We start from the raw sequence: 20,631 nt of genomic DNA, 5'->3' as shown, positions 1-20,631 counted from the left end.
CTCCTCAGCAAAACCGAAGATATTATCTTTGCAGCTACAAAGAGGGTATTGTTTGACAATTTGCTAATAATTAAGTTTCAAGATAAAAGGCTGTATTAATCAGCCTTTTCCAGTGACTAACCATGTACTTTTACATGTTATCTGCTTTGTTTCTCAGCACACCTTCACGATTGCAGATCTCATTTTCCAGAACTACTGATGAGCATTTACTGGTGGCTTGGAGAGTTGGCTCTGTTTCCAACTGTCAAATTGCATTAAAAGACATTAATTTAAAATACATTAAATACCTTCCTAATATTTTATCTTATGATATATTGATAAACATGTTTCCTAAACTTTGTTCCGTTTCAAAGAATTCGTTGTATGTGCTATGTAGTGTAGTTTAGATTTAGCTTATATGACACTCACTGTTAAAATAAAAAGACAAATTTTCCCCCAAAATTGTGGTTCTGATTCTTATTCAATAACAGATTAAGTTTCAGGACTGACCATCAGTACCCAACAAGTCTGGAAAAAAATAGAATCATATTCCTAACCACTGACAATGCCACAGAGAACAACATAGACTTGCACTGTTTAGGTACTAGTCATGTAATCAACAAAACTCAAAACCCTGAATTTGCGTTGATAGGAAAGTAAAAAGTTTTCAAATATTTTGTTTCCCATTTTATTGATAAATGCTAGTGATATGGTAGCATTACCATTTATTTTAAAGAGCAAATGACAACTAAAAAAGTTTGGAAAGAGTTCTACTTAGAAACAGTCATCTCTGTGTTGTCTTCCCTCTCTCTAAGTTAGAGATATCTACTTGAAAAGGATCTTCATTTCTAAGGAGATTTTTGCTCCTGCTTCTTATTCCCTAACTCAAGACTTTGGGCCAGATTCTACGTGCCAGAAGCAAAAAAGGTAGAGATTGCTGTAATGGGCAGTTGGAGATTGGGGAATTCCCCAATGTCAAACCAAAGTGATGTAAAGTTGGCATAGTTGACCTCTAAGGCTATGTCTACACTACAGCCTCTGTTGGCAGAGCTTATGTTGCTCAGAAGTGTGAATAATCCTCCCCATCCCCCAAGCGACACAAGTTACACCCGATACAAGCACTAGTGTGGACAGCGCTATGTTGGCAGGAGAGCATCTCTCACCAATCACAGAGGTGTTTTTATTAGGCCAACGGGAAAGCTCGCTGTCATCGGTACAGAGCATCTACACCAGAAGCGCTGCATCGGTGCTGCAACGCTGTACACATAGATGTACCTTAAAGCACCAGCTCTAGGTTTTGCCAGGGATAGAAGGGGAAGCTGAGCGTGTTGTGCTCTGGTCATCCCCAGCCTACAGAATGAAAAAAAACAGAGGAGACCTGGGAAAAAAGAGGAGAAGGAAATGGGCCACAGAATAAATTAACTTAATTTAATTGGTAGAGATGACAGAGCAGATGAAATTGTATGTGGGAAGAAGAGAACAGGTGAAACTCCAGTGGTAGGCACAGTTGTGTGGGACCATCTAAAATACTTTTAATGTTATTATAGTCTAAAATGGAGTAACCTATACTGGGAAGAGAGCCAGGAAAATGTTTAAAATATGTCATTAAAATAGGTAAGGTTCCTTGATTAGTTTTAACATCTCTCAGTCTCAACATTATTTTTATAAGTACTTTATAAAAATTGCAATAAGAGGTTAGAAGGCGTAGTTAATTGCTCTTTTACTCAACATGGAAACTGCAATGCTTTTTAATTAAAGTATAATCATAATTTGTTAACTTAATACAATTAAAGATTGATACTAATAAATATGAGCTGGAAATACCTAATCCTAAAAGAGCTGGAAATAAATCTTTACTTTAGGAATCTGTCAAGATAAGCGGTCAGGGTTTTGCTTTACCTCTGCAAACGCTGACACCATTTCAGAGTACAGGAATTTAGCTCCCTGCAGTGTTTAAGATGCAGTGATGTATCAAACGTTTTAGGCTACAGCACCGTGAATAGAATTTTTTATGGTAAAATGTCAGTTTACCTTTAATAGCTTTGCATGAAGACTGACACCCAAGTTCTACTTTTTAAAATATTTGAGCACTGAGGTCTCAGTAAACAATTCCTTGCTTTCCTTGGAGATCTGGAAATTGAATGCAGAAGGCCAAACACAAGCTGCAGCTCTCATAAACCTCAACTGAAAGGCAGGAAGGGAATGGTGAGCCAAAGAGGGGGGAAAAGAAGGAAAAAGCTAAACAGCTAAAGCCTAACTACTTGCATTAAAAATGTTGTGCAAAGATTGCAGAGGTGGAAATCCCATAACTGTGTATTCACAACATTATGTGCATCCCTAATTAAAAATTCTCCAACCAGCAGAGCATTTTAAGAGTATAACCCTGTGACAATATATTCTTTGAGCATTGTGATAAGAGCTTTGCATACTCTGCAATAACTTGTTGATTCTTATTCATCCTCCTTACTTTGACAGGTAGGAGAGATTGGTCAACAGACCTCCTTTCTGAATATTTCAGCATTTGGTCTCATTTCTGACTCCATCTCTTGATCTCTCCCCTACCATCTTTAGTACAAAATTCTAAAACCTCCCTTTCCAGGTCTTTCCTCTACCACTTCCAACAACTGTCTGTTCCTTATGACCAACAGAAAGGTCCCCCCCCCCCCCCCCCCCCCCCCCAGGAGGAAAGCCAGAAGCATTTGGTATATGGCCTGGAACTAGAGCCCTGCAAATCCGCTTTATATCCGTGGATATCCGCAGATCGTTTTTTGGCAGATAGTGGAGCGGATACAAATCTCAAAGGTGGTGAAGCAGCTCTCTGGGGTGGGGGCTGGCCTCCAATCAGCTATTCTGTGGGGCTCCCCTACTGGCCACCAATCAGCTGGGCTCCTGGCCAGCAGGGAAGCCCTACTGAACAGCTCTTGGGGGAAGAGGGGAGGGCTTCCTGCCGATCAGCTGTTCTGCCGGGCTCCCCTGACAGCCTCCTGATTGATGGCCAGCAGGGGAGCCCTGCTAAACAGCTCTGTTCCACTGGTCTCCCCTGCATGCTGATCAGCTGTTGGGAAGCTGTCTGGAGGAGTCTGGGGGGCCCAGAGCTGTGGATGCCTGTGTGTGCTGATCACCACACTGCGGATGGCAGTCTGTGGTAAGATGATTGCAGCAGATGCAGAATCAGATGCAGATCCACATTTGTGTATCGGTGCAGGGCTCTACCTGGAACATCTAAACCAGAGCTAAGTAGCCCAACCCCTACAAATGAAGAAATGCCTCTAAAAGTCAAAATAAAAGCTAAACTGTAGTAAGAGTGAGAGATATTAAACATATTTGCAAGAGGCCTGTTAAGGAAAATATTGTACAGAAAATGGACTGCTAGAAACCAAACTAACTGAATTACCACAAAGTGTTTACTCACATGGATAAACTGGAAAATAAATTGTTTAAAAAAAATCAAATTTCTAATCTGTGGTGTGAAATACTTCTATATATTTTGCTAAAAAGCAAATATTCGTAACAGTTATATTTTTTGTCTCTTCAGAAGGTGACTAAGACAAACTGAGCCAAACACTGAAGTGGGGGAAATCAGTTTACGCTGCAGCAGATTTTAAGATTGCAAAACAAAAACATGCTTAAATTATGATAGCAAATCCTGCTTAAAGAAAGAAGGAAAATTCTCCTTGGTTGTTAATTTTTCAAGATCATTTATTTCTCCTGACCAAGCATCTAGATTTGTATAGAATATCAATAAGAGAAAACATACTGTGGAACCCTCTGGTAGAAAGTAATTTCCTTTGCAAGACAACACACTTATCCTTCAAGTAGTGTTAGACGTCAGAGACAATTATAATACTTTACTGGTTTTTTGTTTTTTTTGTTTTTTAAACATTCTTTGGTGCTTTAATTCTAGTTATGCATATTTATCATTGCAGCAAAACAGTAGTTTTGTAGCAACAGGAGTCTTAGGAAAAGGAACAAATATATATTTATAAATATGTAATGAGGACACCCCATGGCACTTGGGATTTTCCTAGCTTATAACTCAGGAAATGTCCCTGTTCCTCTGAAACAAAAAGACACTGGACTCCTTGTTCCATTCATAGATTTTATACTAGAGAATGTCAGATATGAGTGGGAAAAGATGTTACTTTGCTTTGGAACATATAAAGCTTACAGCCCACACATTAGCCTAGACAGACTGTTACACAAGAGAAACACTACATCTTTATCACAAAAGCCTATTTTATTTCAATTTGAAACTAAAATGACCTGCTCCTGATGGAAGATTCAGCACAGGGCAAGGCTCATGTGTTAAGTATCACATTTCCTTGGGGAGTGCCTATTACCTGCCAGCCCCATCCACAGATAGAGCGAGTTGGAGCACTTCTCATACAAGAGCCACTTCCACCAATTGAATCTGTACAAAGAGAATAAGCTTACAGCATGAGCTGGCACAGATCAAATGCAGGTAGAATGTTTTAGGACCAAGTCTCAACAAAATGGGTATTTTTACTCACAAGATAGGCTAGAGTTCAGTTTTCAGAATGAAAGCAAATCCACATTTTGTAAAATAATTCTCTCACTTCCTGGATAAAAGCCTCTATCAGAAAAATTCACAGTCCCTACTTTTCATAGTTTTGGATCTTTTATTTTGGCAACAACTTTATTGCAATACCTGGAGGTAGAGTCTCCACACTTTGTGCTTTGTCTTCCCCATTGTTACTGCGAGGGTCTTTCTTTTTTAGTGAGTCAATGTCATTTGGGTCCTCCTGGAAAAAAAAAATACAGTCTTAAAACCGTTTCTTAAATTGGCATGATTAATGGATATTAATTTTCTGTACTTTTAAAATGGATGACTGCTCACTTTTACTCTTTGGCACTAACATGGTCTTTAGACCCCTCTAAGGGCTTAAAAGCCTCAAGAGACTTGTTTTAGGCACTAAGGGAAAGAATGGCAAATTCCCCATTTTTTCACAAAAAATTAGAAAAACAGAACAGGACACAGGATCAAACGTCTAATTTATTCAGCCACTAAACACTTGAAGAAACATCTTGCTCTCAAAGAGAACATGTATTAGGAAATGTTAATCTAAATGTAATCTGATACTGAAGTTTGTTTCCACAAAGAATGGGGATGGCAAAGGATGACAAAAACAAAATCTAAATAGTATATGTATTTTTCACATTCAGAATATTTATATTAAAAGCTAAGTAATACATAGCCAAGTTATCTAACAATTTTCATCACATTCTGAGAAGTGGCTTTCTGATAGGAAAGCTTTTGAAAGGTACACAGCAAGTTGTCATTTACAGGCACCAATTTTGGCAGAATCCATGCTGGCAGCCTTTTCAAATAAAATTTCCTCTGGATTTCTGACTATAGGAATAGTGAAAAAATATTAATATTTAGTGAGAAAGCAACTGTCAGTCTTTTTGAATTCCAGTAAAGGTATTGATAAATATGAGATAAAAAGTTCACTAACAGCCCCATTTTTCTTCAGCTTAATCCCACAGAGAAGTCACAAACATGTGTTCGTGTTACCATACAAACTGGTGTCAATTCAGCATTAGGATACATCACTGAATCAAATTGGAAGAGAAAGTGGGATAACAGGAAGCATGTATTTTAAAAGACTACATTTGGTAACTTAGATGCATTACTACGTGGGGGGAGGGTTCACTATGAAGTGTCTATGGAAAAGCATTTATTTTACAGATCTGTGCTCTATTCAAGTCAGCTGCTCCGATTAGCTCTGCAGAGTCAACACAACTAAAGAAGATTCTTTTTCTTCTTGTTCATTACAGTTGTTTGTTAAGTCTCACTTACAGAGCCAGTTTCACTTGTGAAAACCCAATAAAGGCAGATTTTGCCTTGCAGATTATTTAATACTGATGGTGGCATGTGAGAAGGAATGAACTCAGCTTGACACTCAGAGCCAAAGCTAAGCAAGCAAGGACAATTTAGAAACACTTGTTAACAGTGTATTAGATCTGAAAGATGTTGGAAGGCAAACACTGAACCTAGCTCTAAAACAGTAAAAATTAGTAATGGAACTCACAGGTGTGTAGTTGCTGAAACTACTTTTAACTCTTTAAAAAGATCTAGATTTCAGTTGTGTGTCCCTATAAATGAGAAATATTCTATCTTTTCATGAGAATTCAGAGTACACATTTGTCAAAGCATTTCTATAGCTCCCACCCACTCTAGTCTACCAATGCCAAATTCAAAATAAAGTACTTTGTGTGCAAAGTTTACATGCACTGCTGCTTAAGCATATTTTAGAGGGATGGGTTTTTTGTTTTTTGTTTTTGTACAGCCACTGTAAATACTGAGACAAGCTGTAAAGTTTGAACTGAGATTTTATAGATTCAAAATGGCTTGGAGTAAATGATGCTTACAAGAAATTTGATTATTCATAATTCCTTGGCTATGTACAAGACTCACATGCTTTGTGGCAAGCTATATTCTGCAGCAAGAGACTTGTTTTTACAGCACTATGGTGCAGCAGACTGGAAATTCTGATCCAGCTTTATTCAAGTTCAGCATGCCACAAACATTTGTACTAGCAATGTACAACTACATCAAAGAAGATGTAACGGAAAAGCTGGGTAAGAGGTATTTGTAGCTTTCAGCATCAAAAAAGGCATGGTAGACAGTTGGGGGCTGTGAGATAAACACATTAGCTCCATATGTCCGATAAAGATCAGTAATGACATAATTAATTTGATATTTAAATGGTCATCTTTAGGTTTCAGAATTTAAATCTCCGATGAATAAAATGGCTAAACACTTTCCAAGTTATTTGCCAGCCCAGGGAAACCTCACACCTTTGTTCAGATTGGTTTTCTTTATAGCCATGAGAGCTAGAAAGTTTTAGATTCCAGAGCACAACTCTGCAGCAAGGAATGGATTCTGCAGCAGATTCCATGGCATCAGAAAATACATGGAGCCCTACTTTTACGGGCAAAGCTTTATTATACATCTTAAATTCTTTAAGTTTCAAGATGTAACTAGTGATAACAGAAAATCCATTAGTCTGCCTTGTACGAGTGGCACCCAAAGACTCTCAATCTCAAATACACAGTTGGCATTGTAAGCCTGAATGGAGAACATTTACCATGGCATCTTTAATCTCAAAATGTTTTACAAATTATCTACAGGAATTACTTCATCTAACTTCATGGGTAGAACGTGGCAGGTATGAAAACAGTGCATGACAGATTAGCACAGGAAGTGAATACCTAATCCAATTGAATACCTAATGCAAAGGAGAGTTATGGATGGGCAGAATATTAGTTATCCAAAGCACATAACTGACATGTGCAATTCAGGAATATTTATTTCTGGAAACCAGATATGTAGTTCTGAAACAATGATTCATTATTGTTGGTAAGTAAAACATCAGAAAGCCCTTGCCTTAGAGTCATTACTCTGGGCTTCCTTCAGCACTCATGTGAGGTTTCCCTCTGCCCCTGGCCTCTCACTCATATCTGGAAGCTCCTCCCCCATCAACATCCTTCTTTCAGCTGTCCTGAAATTAACAGACAGCAAAGCTAGAGTTTTGTTTGTGGAGTATGTAATATGATAACTTCTAATTGTGTACACATAAAATTAACAACAGTGTATCCACCTTTCTTGAACTGTTTATTTTCTTACTTTTAAAGACATCAATTCATCTTTTCCCTTTTAAAAAAATACATTCTTTGGCAAACAATTTTACCAAGCTTTACCTAGAAATCAGCTTTAAAATTAACTTTTTTTGTGATTCTGATTTAGGTTAAATTGGCGATCAAACGGTTGCTTTCCCTGGCAAAGGAAACTCCTTGGAATCAAGCCCTCTCCAAAAGAAAGGCCAGATTACCTGACAATTACTGATGCATCATAGTTTCACTGCAATTGCCAACAACTCTAAAATTTATAAAAGTATCTGATCACAACAGCAATGACCACGAGCACCATGTTGAAAAGTGAAGATTACTTTACAAAATGTAAGTGAAGGTGCAAAGTCCCACATGTTGAAGCCTAGAGCAAAATGTTAAAGAGAGTTATAACAATTTAGATTAACTGACAAGGAAATTATGATGCACAAGCCTAATAAAATAGTAACCATTCTTCCCCTTCAGTATTTATAGCCATACATATTTATGTCAGACTTCCAGTGGTAATTGCAAAATACTGCAAGTATAGCTATGCTTGCCATAGGATAGTATTTTAGCAGATTACTATGCATATTCTTACTCATTGCTAAGGTAAAAGCAACACTGATTTAATGGTGCAGAAGGTAGCAGGCTGGGTGTGCAAATCATTCATGCCTTCTTTCTGGCATTTGGTGACATTTAAGGAAAGGAAAGGCCTGTTCTTATTTGTAAGCTCACATCAGAAAAGCTGGTTAGTCAATGCATGCAGGATTTTTAAGTGCAGGTTAGCAACTGGCTCGGATGTCAAGTAATAAAAGTCTCACTTGTCCAGCAGTCTGCAACAATCGAACACTGCACTAGACTTCTTCCATTTTTTTTTATTGCATATTTATTCCATTTCATCCCTTTGCCTACTTACAGTCCTATATGGGGCGAGCAATTTAGAAACCAAGGTATTAGCTAACAGTTGATGGCCCAGAGAATTACAATTCATAATTCCAGATCAAAAATGAAGTCAGTTTAAATGGAATTAGGGTTACAACAAAAATGAAGTTATCCCAGACATCCTTAGCTTTGCTTCAACCCAGTCATCCTGTGCTTCCCTCACACAGGGTACTGGATAACCGTCTGTGGCAGGTGCCATGGTATCTCAGTTAGTGGATATGGTAAAGATCGAATATCTTAGCGGCGTGGCCGGGAACCCTGGCAACTGGGGATATCTTAACCCTGTGTACTTCAGTATTTTGCCAGCAGATGAGGCGAACTTAAAGTCATGTACGGTGTGGAGAAGCAGAAAATCCACAGTCCAATTTTTAAAACTACAGTATAGCACCTTTCTTCAAGGATGACACAAGATTTACAATCAACTATCCCCAATTCCAATTAAATGACCAGTGAAAACCCCAAGTTAGCTCTGCCCCCAGCTGTACATAGGACCACTCCTTCCTTCCCTTTACAACCACTTAAACATCATTCAAAGTTGCAGCTGACTCAAATAACCTGTAAGAAATTTTCAACTACAAAGTGATTAAAACCAGCACTTTTTAAATCAAGAAAACAGAACAACGCTTGCTGTCTTAGAGAACTGACAGGCTATTGGCACTGATCCAACAAAAGGAATCAGCAGGTAAATTCTCATCTGTGGCTCACTGACAATAGTTTTTAGACCTATGAGATCCAACAGCTCAAGATGACAAATAAAGGATGGGGAAACCATACGGAAAAGACCTATTCACCTACTGCAAGGGCAGGGGAAGGAAGAAGATTGCACTTGCCAAAGGCTGCATCCATCAAACTTATTCAATCTAACCTTCAGTGCTTCATAAAAATATAGCACCTCCCACTGAGATAAGTAGGAATGACACTTGTCCTTCACTGGACAGTACCAGGCAGTAGGAAAAGTCAGAGCATTAGACTATGGAGAGCACTTATGCCTTGAAGAGGAACAGTCACTTCTCCCTCACTGAAGCAGCAAGGGGACCTGGCTCAAACTCTGAACAGAATACTATTGCAACAGAGGTTTCCAGAGAAACTTCTAATTTCAGGCATTTCCTTCCCTCTCTAAATATCTTCTCCTTCAATGGTGCAAGTTGTTATGGTAAACTGACAACTGCCCTACAGTCCAAGAAATGAACAAAAGGAAGATAAAGCCCAGAGGCAGGGCCTGATTTAGGGGCAGACAACCCAGGCAACTGCCTGGGATGCAGAACTTGGGGTGCTGTTTTCGTTATTAGCAACAAAAGGGAAAATAGAATGTTTGAAGTAAAAAGAGGGTCATGGAAATAGTGCTCACTGTCACTATTTGCAAATTGTTGGTAGTACGATAACTATGTAACAAAAGAAAGGTTGGCTAGCCAATTTTCTTACTTTAAAGTGGCTCCTTTATTCATTAGTAACTGCACAGAACAGCTCTTTTCTAAGCACTGCATAAGAAACCCTACATTACATTTGCTGTATGTTCTAAATCCTCATATAAAGACTTTCTTAGCAAGAGGAATTTCAACACATACAAAAAGCAGGTGACAAATAAAAAGATACCCAGAAATAGAAACCAAGGACTGTTTAGCCAAAGGCTCTATTCAGAGGTCCAAGTTACACCATGTGTCTCTCACCATATATATTCATACCAGAAGTTAGAACATAAAAAGTCCTTGTTTATCAAAATAATGTAGAGAGGTTTTCAATCTGATAGCAAAACACATGATTACATTGGTGCTTGTGATCAGACACCCAGGGGGTTCAGAAACCCAGCAATCCCAGAATCAGGAGATTTGATCAAATAATTTTCATTGGGACAGTTCCTTCAAGAGCTACCACATAATCCTATTTTTTTTTACCCCCAAGTTGTCACTCTGCCATAAACCACAACCGGATGCACATTTGTGCTAAGCTGTTAGAAACAAAATGTAAAAATGTCCACTGACTTAGACACTATGGGTTTGCCTACACTGCAATTAGACACCCATTGCTGTCCTGTGCCAGCGGGCTGTTTAAGTGCAGTGTAGACATTTGGGCTTGGCCAGCAGCCTGAGCTCTGGGACCCTCCCACCTTGCAGGGTCTTAGAGCTCGGGTTCCAGCCTGAGTCCAAACACCTACACTGCAGTTAAACAGCCCCTTAACACATCACATGAGCCCGAGTCACTGGCACAGGCCAGCTGTGGGTTTTTAATTGCAATGTAGACATACCCTATGAGTGTTGGGTACTGTAAAAACCTTAAAGTCCCTAAATATAGCCAGCATTTTAATACAAAACTATAAAATTATCCAAAGCAAATGCATGTCCCAGCTATTGGTTGTCATACTATCAAAAATTAAGTGTTGGCTGGAAGTCACTTAAGACATACCTAAGAAAGACAAAACAATATGAATTTTAGTGTCTGAGTATATGCTTTTTTTTTTTTTTTTAATTTACATGTATTCCAGACTTTTTGTAGGCAGTAACTCATTACAGACATCCCTACATTTTTAAAGAACAGAAGCACAAGCCAAGTTACAAATTAATTACTGTGCAAGTGCCACACAATCTCAGTTAAAGGGGCCAGCAATCTATTTCCACTGGCTGCTGACACACAAAGGGTGTGTCTATGCTGCGCTCAAAGGCGTTAACTGCAGCTTGTGGTTAAGCGTACGAGTGTAGGGCAGGTGCGGATAGCTCTTAGTCGCTGCAGGGCAAGAAAGTGCAAGTATGTGTTATGGGCTTACAGAGGCATTGCTCAAAAACAGGGCAGAATTAAGGCTGTGCGGGCATGTACTTCAACTGTGTTCTGGTTTTCAGAATTTTACGTCTGGCTGACCTCAATGTTCTGGAAGGCCATAAGCTATTGACAGGCAACCTTAACTCTGGATTAACAACATTTTTTGCTATTTAATTTCCTAGTTTTTTTTTAACAAAAAGAAATGTAGGAAGAGTTAGTGGTCATTCAGGCAGTTTTAATCATCACGTAAATGTGCACTTCAGACACTCCTATAGACATGTAATGAGGACAATACCTTGTTGTTTTAATGCTTTTCATCCACAGATCACAAAGCACTTTACCAAAGAAGGAAACATTATCCCCATTCTACAGGTGAGGAAACTGAGGCAGAGGTGAACTGACTTGGCCAAAGTCACCCAGCAAGCCTATGGCAGAGCCAGAAACAAAATCCAGGATTTCCGAGGCCACAGTCTACTGTTCTCTCCACTAGGCCACACAGCTGCTATGAGATTCCCAAGTCTCCCCCACTCCCTCCAGTACATTTTTTGTAATGTAATGGGAATAATGGTCATTCTGTGACATGACTGCAACGTGTATTTGTAGCAGCACCAGCAAGAGAAATCTCAGACATGGCCTATGTCCCAAGAACTTGACAGTTTTATTACATGGTAATTACAGGAACTTGTAGCATGTGAGAGAAAACTGGTCTCTCTCCTGGTCCCCTTCCCCACAATCTCCTGCAACACACAGCGCCCCGTCCTCATTTCCAGCTCACCCTCCCTTTCCCATCCTATTATGCCATTAGTTTAAGGTGTGCGCACACAAAAATTGTTAGAACCTGTGAACTTTACTAAATGCTTTTTTCCCCCCAGGGGACTGTATACTGGGAAACCCAAATGACACCACATTTGGCTCACTAAACCTAGCCAGCGCTCCCATGAGGCACACCAAATTTCACGACAAGTCAAGTAACCATGTGGGTTTTAGAGCACATAGGATATGTCTACACAGCAAAGAAAAATCCCCGGCTGGTCTAAGCCAGCCAACTTGGGGTCAGGCTGGCTGTTTCAATGCTGTGTAGACATCCAGGCTCGGGCTGGAGTCCGGGCTCTCGGACGTTGAGGGGTGGGAAGACCTTACGCGTTAGCCTAAATATAAAGGGGAACTCTTTTGCTAACAACATTCTGCATTCTGTTCCCGCAGCTGGCTAATGGGTGCTATGAACTCTCTTGGCATACCTCTCAAGTGACACACTTACGCCAGAGCACCAAATTTCAAGGCAAACTGAGTAACTGTGTGGATTTTAGAGCACTTAGAAAAATCAAGCTTGAAACAGAAAGCTGGTTTTTACCTTAATACAGCAGACATGGCGGTCTTCTATAATAGTCATGTTCCTAGTCCTCACCAGGGTACACACTGCTGCATCTTCGCTGCTATTTCTAACAGCACTAGCTACAGTAAAGCTAGTACGGGTATGCCAACATGAGCTGCAATCACACATCCAACTGCAGTGCAGACATACCCTGTGACAATCAATTCACTGCCCTACTCCAAGGCACAGAATTAAAAACTGAATTAACGCAGTAGCAGTTCAGGTGTGGTGTTGTCTCATCTCTAACAGCTACTGGCAGAGCAGGAAAATGGCTCTGTATGGCCTCAGTGAAAAGGATCTGACCACAAACATACCAATGTCGCTGATGTCTACAGTATCTCGTTCTCCCTGCGACCTCACTCGCATACTGAAGGGAGTTGAAAAGATGGATCCGAGTGGAACACCATGAATGAGAGCACTTGGCAAAGAAGTGCAAGTGCTCATCATACTCCATCATGCTTCATTTTATAACAACCTTCAGCTAGATATGGCAACTGATTTTTACAGTCCAAGTTCAATTTTAGATTTGTTTGTAAAGGAAAGATTTGCATATACTATAAAGTTTGTGTAGTTTACTTTTCATTTGTGCCAGGGGAAACATTCATTATGAAATATTCTAGATCATTAAGCTAATACTTGCTTCTGTGATGTAATGGCTGGTATGTGGTTAAATGTGTTTTCATAGGATGGGAAAGATATTCAAACTCCTGTCAAAGGAAAAAAATTCTAGTCCTGATAAAGAGGTAGAAGGCACACCTAGCATTCCTTCAGTAAACCTATCTTCAGTATTCGTAATTATGCCAGAAGTTGATGAATTGGGGTGACTTCGCATCTTCTATCAAACACAAAAAGCAGTGAAGAACATACCTTGATAGAGAAAGTGCTGTGTCTTGTTGGAAATATTGTTTTGCACCAAGGTACCAGTTAGCACCAAATGAGAACCCTTATCCACTTCTCCTAGGATTTCTACCCAAGCCACCAATTGTTTCATGCAGCCACTGAACAGCACCAAATTGTACAGCTTTCTATCAATACAAATGAAAGTGTATTTAAACCCACAGCTTCAAATAAGATGCACTGCCTCTCACCTCTATTGCTGTGCATTCTGGTCACTGCAATATGGTTTTCAACTGAGGATTACACACAAAGACCCAGTGACTCACATTTCATATTTTCTAGTGCTCCCCTTCTGAGAAAAGTGCAAATAAATATATGCCTGGAACACCATTTACTCACTCACATATCTGAGCAATTAAACATAGGTAGACAGGTGGTGGCCTTGCTTAGCTGAATTTTATCCATACTGCTTAAAAGGGGCTCTAAAAACAGTTTGATTTTTTTAAAAAGTCATTTCGTAACATTAAGCAAATATCTCTTTTCTGCAGAAATGCGCTTGTTATTCACCTTTGAAAGAAAAACATTCCCTGATGGATTATGGAAGTGGGCACGGTGAAGATTTTGGTGGTATCACGTAGCTTGCTGCCCAGGGAGGAAGTGGAAGGGCATACATTGGACTTCATTCTTTATTCTGATGCTGAAAAAAACCTAGCTGTCCAGAGAAGTATCTCCTGACAAACATTCAACAAAAGTAAAGGAAAAAAAGATTACAAGTAATTGAGCCAAATAACTCAAATCTCAATAATATAATAGATATAATAGCCAAAACAGTAAACTGGAACTAAAACTTTTAGTTCCAGACTATAACTCTGATATATATTTAATTTCATTCTAAAATGAGGTGGGGAAACCTTTCCCATGAATGCCAAGGCCTGGAAAAAGGAGGATGTGAGCCAAAGTCTGCTCAAGCAGTGGCCTATTCATCTGCATTCCCTTCTGATATGAGAGATCACCAACTGTGAACTATTCACGGCACTCTAAAACAAACTCTGCACAGAAAGCACACAATAGAAACAGACCTACCAGAAAAAACAAGATTAAGGACTGATCCAAGCATGACGGATAAACCAGGTGCAGCGTAGAAAGAGCTTTTGTACTATACTCAAACCCACCAACAAGAGAAAGTCTTGAAACTTAACAACTTGGACAATTACAACACGAGAAACAGCTCCAAGTTTGATTCCAGTCATCCAATTTCAGGCTGCCTAACTGAAAGTTGCTCATGAATCACTAGAAGTGAAAGCTTCTCAATGACAAATAAAATTTAAACCAATCAGGTGGTATTTACCCTTAGTTTCTAAAAACTGCTTTGCCAATATATGCCAAAAATTAACTATTCAGCAGCTCACTGGAAACTAAGTGTTAACTCTAATCTTGTTGGGGAGATGGAAGCCAACTGGTGTTTCTGAAGTCATGAACAGCATTTAAAAGATTGCAACACCACTTGTCTAGCATTTCTACAAGAATCAGTATTATAGCAGCATACTCCATTGCTTCACTCTCTCAAAAGAGCTCTTTGCCACTCCTCACAATGCAAGCAAACATCTTAAATGTACATGTTAGAAGTCATTCCAAAATAAAAAATATGAAAACAGCAGACCAGGAAAGACCCCCTTTCACATGAACGAATCTTTCCATAGGGATCCTTTTCAGTTTTGGGGTAGGAAAAGACAAGAGGAATGGATCAAGAATGTGGACCACCACATTTTGTGGTAAAACCAGACTGAATGAATTTAGATCAGCAATTTAAAATCACCAAGTGGAAAGCCTTGATTTAAACTGATTTTCATCAACTTTTCCATTTGTACTTCAGTTATTTTCTAAATAAAACTGCATTCTGATTGGCTGATATAACCATTAAACCATGTTGATTTACAACTAAATAGAGATTTACACTAGATTTGGTACTTTTTTTTTTTTTTTGCAGCCTAGGAGATATCCTGTAACTATATACATTTATTTAAGCAATTTATTTTTTAAATATTTAAAATAGTTATATAAATATATACTTAAAATATATTTAAAAATTATTTAAGCAAATAAGCAATAATATTTAAGCATAGCTTATTATTTTCTTAGTAATTGTACATTTAGTATGTTAGAAAATGGTGAATGATATATTGCTTATTTACTAGATAAATTTTTGTTAAATGATTTGTGTCAAGCTGCATTAGGATAACTGGAATTGAATTGAACACAACACAGCTTATTTTTTTAATTAAAACAAAACAACTTTAAATGTTTTGAATACATGAACTTTTCTTACCAAAACATGCTTCACATTTACAACTAAATTATGTATTAAAAGAATAGAGGTATTAACTGTAGTCAATTAATTAAATTGATTATTTCAGATCAGTCTGGGAAAATTTTCAAATGTGCTTAACAGAAAGTGACTGGAGTTTAAGTGCCTACTCAGCAAAGTCTCCTGAAAATGAAACAGTCTCTTAAATTACTAGGCTGTCCTTCAGACTTTTAAAGCTAGTAGATCTCATCCCCTCGCCGCCCCCCCCCCCCCCCCCCGGTTTGTATTCATAGACCAGAAGAGACAAATTTTCCTGCGTTTTCAACTCCCAATCAACGTCTCCACTTTGAATGAATTAGTGCAAATAAAAAAAAAAGGAAAAAAAAAAAAAAACACCTTTCTGTGCCTGCAGAAGAAGCTACTGCTGTCAAAAGCTGATATAGCACTTCCACAAACTCTAGTTCCAGATGCTGAGCTAGTGACTTCCACCATCTCAGTGGTGTGACTTTCTTTAAAATATCAAGCTTGAATGGATCACCTCCAGCCCTGACATTTTTTATTGTTGGCATGATTGATGGGTGATTATTAGATGCCTATGTCACTGCAGCATCTTTTTCAGCAATTCGGCATCTACCCTGGTTGAGAATATTGCAGTGGTCTCCTAGAGGGGCATAGAGGAACATCTGAGGGGAACACGGTGGGGCCCAGGCCAGCCCCTATGAGGGGGAAGGGGTAGAGGGGCACAGAGGAACATCATTGGTGGTGTGGGGGGCCCGAACCAGGCCCCATGAGGGGAGAGGGAAGGAGTGTCACCCAGCTCTGCTGCCAGCTCCCACTCCTGGCTTGGAAGGGTGTGGACACATTGTATTATTGGCAAAAGGGAGAGTGAGAGGAGAAGATTGCAGAAACTTAAGAGGAGTCTGAAGTTGTAGACATTGCAGATGGACATATATAACCCCTTATGTCTAAATTGGGCCCTGAAACAAAAAAGATGAGAGTCACTTTCATTCACTGAGAATGCTCAGTGCACTACTTTAAAACAAGTGAGATTCTAAATAAAAGATTCTGCCTACTGCAGCTGTTTGTACTTCTATAAATGTATTCTAAACCCAGTTTTATAGGGAAAATTAATAAACCACACAGATTATCTAAATCTGTTTAAACCTTTATCTCTAGCAACATACCAAACAGCTTGGAAAAAAAATTTAAATGTTAAAATTTCTAAATGCCTAAAACTACTTTTAAACAAAAAGTCTTCCTAGGACATTTTTTTCCTAGAAAATTCACCGAGGATGTTTGATTATATTGAGCAATAAAAAAATTTCCTAAGTCCAGTAATAATGGCAAAAATGTAATTGATAAATACTCCCACAAATATAACCATTACATTTTGAACGCAAATATTTTGAAATTCATAAATAGTCCACCAAAAAGCACATTTATGGCAATAATCTAAGTTATCATTCACTAGCAAAGTAAGACATGGCAGGCAATCCATAAGAATAGCACCAAAATATGTTTGCTAACTAGTTGATCCAGATTGTTCAGAAATGTCACATGAAATCATTTAGATGCTGTACTCAGAAGATTGTTGCCCTCTCTTCCCACAGTATCCTGATTTGACACAAGTGTTGTTACTTCTATTGCACACTTCTATTATATTGCACACACTGCTCCTTCTCCCATATTAGTGGCTTAGTGGTTGATGAAACCAGACAATCACTACACTGTTGAACTCACACAGGAAAACGATGAAAGACAAAAACACCCTATCACCTATGGGTGAAAACTTTTCACAAAGTGACCATCCTATATATGATCTACCAATCCTCCTCCTCAAAGGAAATCTGCACAACACTTTCAAAACATGAGCCTGGGAGTATAAATTCGTAACTTTGCTAGACACTAAAAATCATTATCTTAATAAACACTGGATTTATGGCTTATTACAACCATTTGTAACCCATTAATCCCCCTTTTTGTCCTAGGACTATAAGGGTGTTAACTGGCCATTTCACCTTGAATGGTCCCTTAGAATATGAGCTATCTAACTTTGTAGCTGTGACACCAAGTACCTTTCCAAAACCTGAAGAAGAGCTCTATGTAGCTCAGAAGCTTGTCTCTCACCAACAGAAGTTGGTCCAATGAAAGATATTACCTCACCCATCTTCTCTCTCTAATATCCTGGGACCAACACAGCTACAACACTGCAGATAGTGTGAGAAAAACCACGGCTATCAGGACAACTGTTTGATCTTCCAATTTGTCACTTTCATTTGCTGCTTTTCCTTTAATCTTACAATGTAAGGAATATGCTTGACTGCTCTCTTTGCTGGGTGTGTCACAAAATAGGCTGTTCTCCAGTGCTGCTATGGTCTGTTCATCTAATATTCTTTGTGTTGGCAAAGAACTTTGTGTTCACCAGCATGCCTCTTGGTTTCCTGTTGTAATTGCAGGGATGATCAACAAAAAGAAAGGACAGCATAATTCATGCAACACTGTGGTACTAGTGTAATATAGGACTTCAGTGATCGTCAAGAACATTAACTTCTCATAGCCTACCGTCTCGTCTGAAAAGCTGTATTCTGACAAGGAACTTGTAAAGGAAACTTTTTTATTCTTTTGGTCATAGAATCATAGAATCTTAGAGTTGGAAGGGACCTCAGGAGGTCATCTAGTCCAACCCCCTGCTCAAAGCAGGACTAACCTCAGCTATATCATCCCAGCCAGGGCTTTGTCAAGCCTCAACTTAAAAACCTCTAAAGATGGAGATTCCACCACCTCCCTAGGTAACCCATTCCAGTGCTTCACCACCCTACTAGTGAAAAACTTTTTCCTAATGTCCAACCTAGACCTCCCCAACTGCAACTTGAGACCATTGCTCCTTGTTCTATCATCTGCCACCACCGAGAACAGCCTAGCCCCATCCTCCTTGGAACCCCCTTCCAGGTAGTTAAAGGCTGCTATCAAATCCCCCCTCATTCTTCTCTTCTGCAGACTAAACAAGCCCAGTTCCCTCAGCCTCTCATAAGTCCTGTGCTCCAGCCCCTTAATCATTTTTGTTGCCCTCCGCTGGACTTTCTCCAACTTGTCTACATCCTTTTTGTAGTGGGGGGCCCAAACCTGGACACAATACTCCAAATGCGGCCTCACCAATGCCGAATAGAGGGGAATAATCACTTCCCGCGACCAGCTGGCAATGCTTCTCCTAATGTAGCCCAATATGCTATTAGCCTTCTTGACAACCAGGGCACACTGCTGACTCATATCCAGCTTGTTATCCACTATTACTCCCAGGTCCTTTTCTGTAGAACTGCTGCCTAGCTCGTCAGTCCCCAGTCTATAGCTGTGCATGGGAGTCTTCCTTCCTAAGTGGAGGACTCTGAACTTTTCTTTGTTGAACCTCATTAGATTTCTTTTGGCCCAATCCTCCAGTTTGTTTAGGTCCTTCTGTATCCTATCCCTACCTTCCAGAGTATCAACCACTCCCCCCAGCTTAGTGTCATCCGCAAACTTGCTGAGGGTTCAATCTACCCCATCTTCCAGATCATTAATGAAGATGTTGAACAAAACAGGCCCCAGGACCGACCCCTGGGGCACTCCGCTTGTGACCGGTTGCCAGCTAGACATGGAGCCATTGAGCCCATTCAGCCCATGCCTTGAATATGGTATGTAGTTCTGTTTGCCCCCTCTCAAAAGGATATATTAGAATTGGAGAAGGTACAGAGAAAGGCAACAAAACAGATTAGGGGTATAGAACAGCTTCTGTATCAGGAAAGAGCAAAAAACTGGGACTTTTCAGCTTGGGAAAAAAGACAACTAAAGAAGGATATAATAGAAGTCTATAAAATCACGAATGGGATAGAGAAAGTGATTAAGAAAGTGTTATTTATCACTTCCCATAACACAAAGACCAGAGTCACCCAATTAAATTAATAGGCAGCAGATTTAAATAAACGTAAGGAAGTATTTCACACAATGCAGAGTTAACCTGTGGAACTCATTGCCAGGGGATGTTGTGAATGCCAAAAGTATAGGTTAGTTCCAAAAAGAATTAGGTAAGTTCATGGAGAATAGGTCCGTAAATGGCTATTAGCCAAGATGATAAGGGAAGGAATCCCATGCTCTGGGCTCCTAAGCCTCTAACTGCCAGAAGCTGGGAGTGGTCAACAAAGAATCACTCAAAAATTTTCCTGTTCTGTTCATTCCCTCTGAAGCATATGGCATTGGCCACTGTCAGAAGACAGGACAAGGGACTAGACAGTCTGACCACTATGGCAGTTCTTATGTTATTAATATGTTTTAGAATTAGTGATTAGTGAATTTTCATAACAAAGCAAAGCCAGATTGAAACAAATCAGGTTTACTCACCGCTTTCCTAATCATCCCACTTAGGCTTGATCTACACTAGCAACTTAAGTGGGTATAACCACCTCATTCAGGGGTGTGCAGTTTTACTGACCTAACTCCCAGTGTAGACAGCGCCATGTCAATGGAAGGGTTTCCGTCGACATATCTACCACCTCTCTGGGAGACGGCGTACCTACACCAACGAAAGAAGCCCTTCCATGGACGTAGGTTGCATCTCCACTGAAATGCTATGGCACCGCTGACCCTTTTCAGTGACCTACTGTACCGTTGTCTTTGGAAGGGAAGTGCCACTTGGGGGATATCATAGTTCAGCTGAAGTCCTTCAGAAGAGTATTAGGCTTTTCTTTGCAAGATAAGCCATTCAGGTGGGGCAGTCTTTGACCAGACAAACCAATACTCTGGCAGTGACCAAAGAGTATAGTGAAAGAGTACAGTGCTG

At 39.5% G+C, this 20,631-nt stretch overlaps 1 protein-coding gene across 4 annotated transcripts in view; it reads right to left on the bottom strand.

Moving 5' to 3' along the window:
• Positions 1-20,631, bottom strand: part of GALNT2 (polypeptide N-acetylgalactosaminyltransferase 2) — a 123,759-nt gene that overhangs the window by 58,776 nt on the left and 44,352 nt on the right. For 3 of the 4 annotated variants that reach the window (XM_067535741.1, XM_067535743.1, XM_067535744.1), the window contains one exon: positions 4,649-4,742. In XM_067535741.1, coding sequence (XP_067391842.1) covers positions 4,649-4,742 — 94 coding nt within the window. The remainder of the gene's footprint in view (positions 1-4,648; positions 4,743-20,631) is intronic. The other variant, XM_067535742.1, reaches the window with a different exon arrangement.

Source organism: Emydura macquarii, unplaced genomic scaffold (assembly GCF_026122565.2).
Source record: "Emydura macquarii macquarii isolate MOO-44397 ecotype Brisbane River unplaced genomic scaffold, CSIRO-AGI_Emac_v2 contig_3517, whole genome shotgun sequence".
Classification (NCBI taxonomy): Eukaryota; Metazoa; Chordata; order Testudines; family Chelidae; genus Emydura; species Emydura macquarii.
Note: the sequence above shows the minus strand (reverse complement) of the source record. Positions and strands in the feature narration are given on the sequence as shown.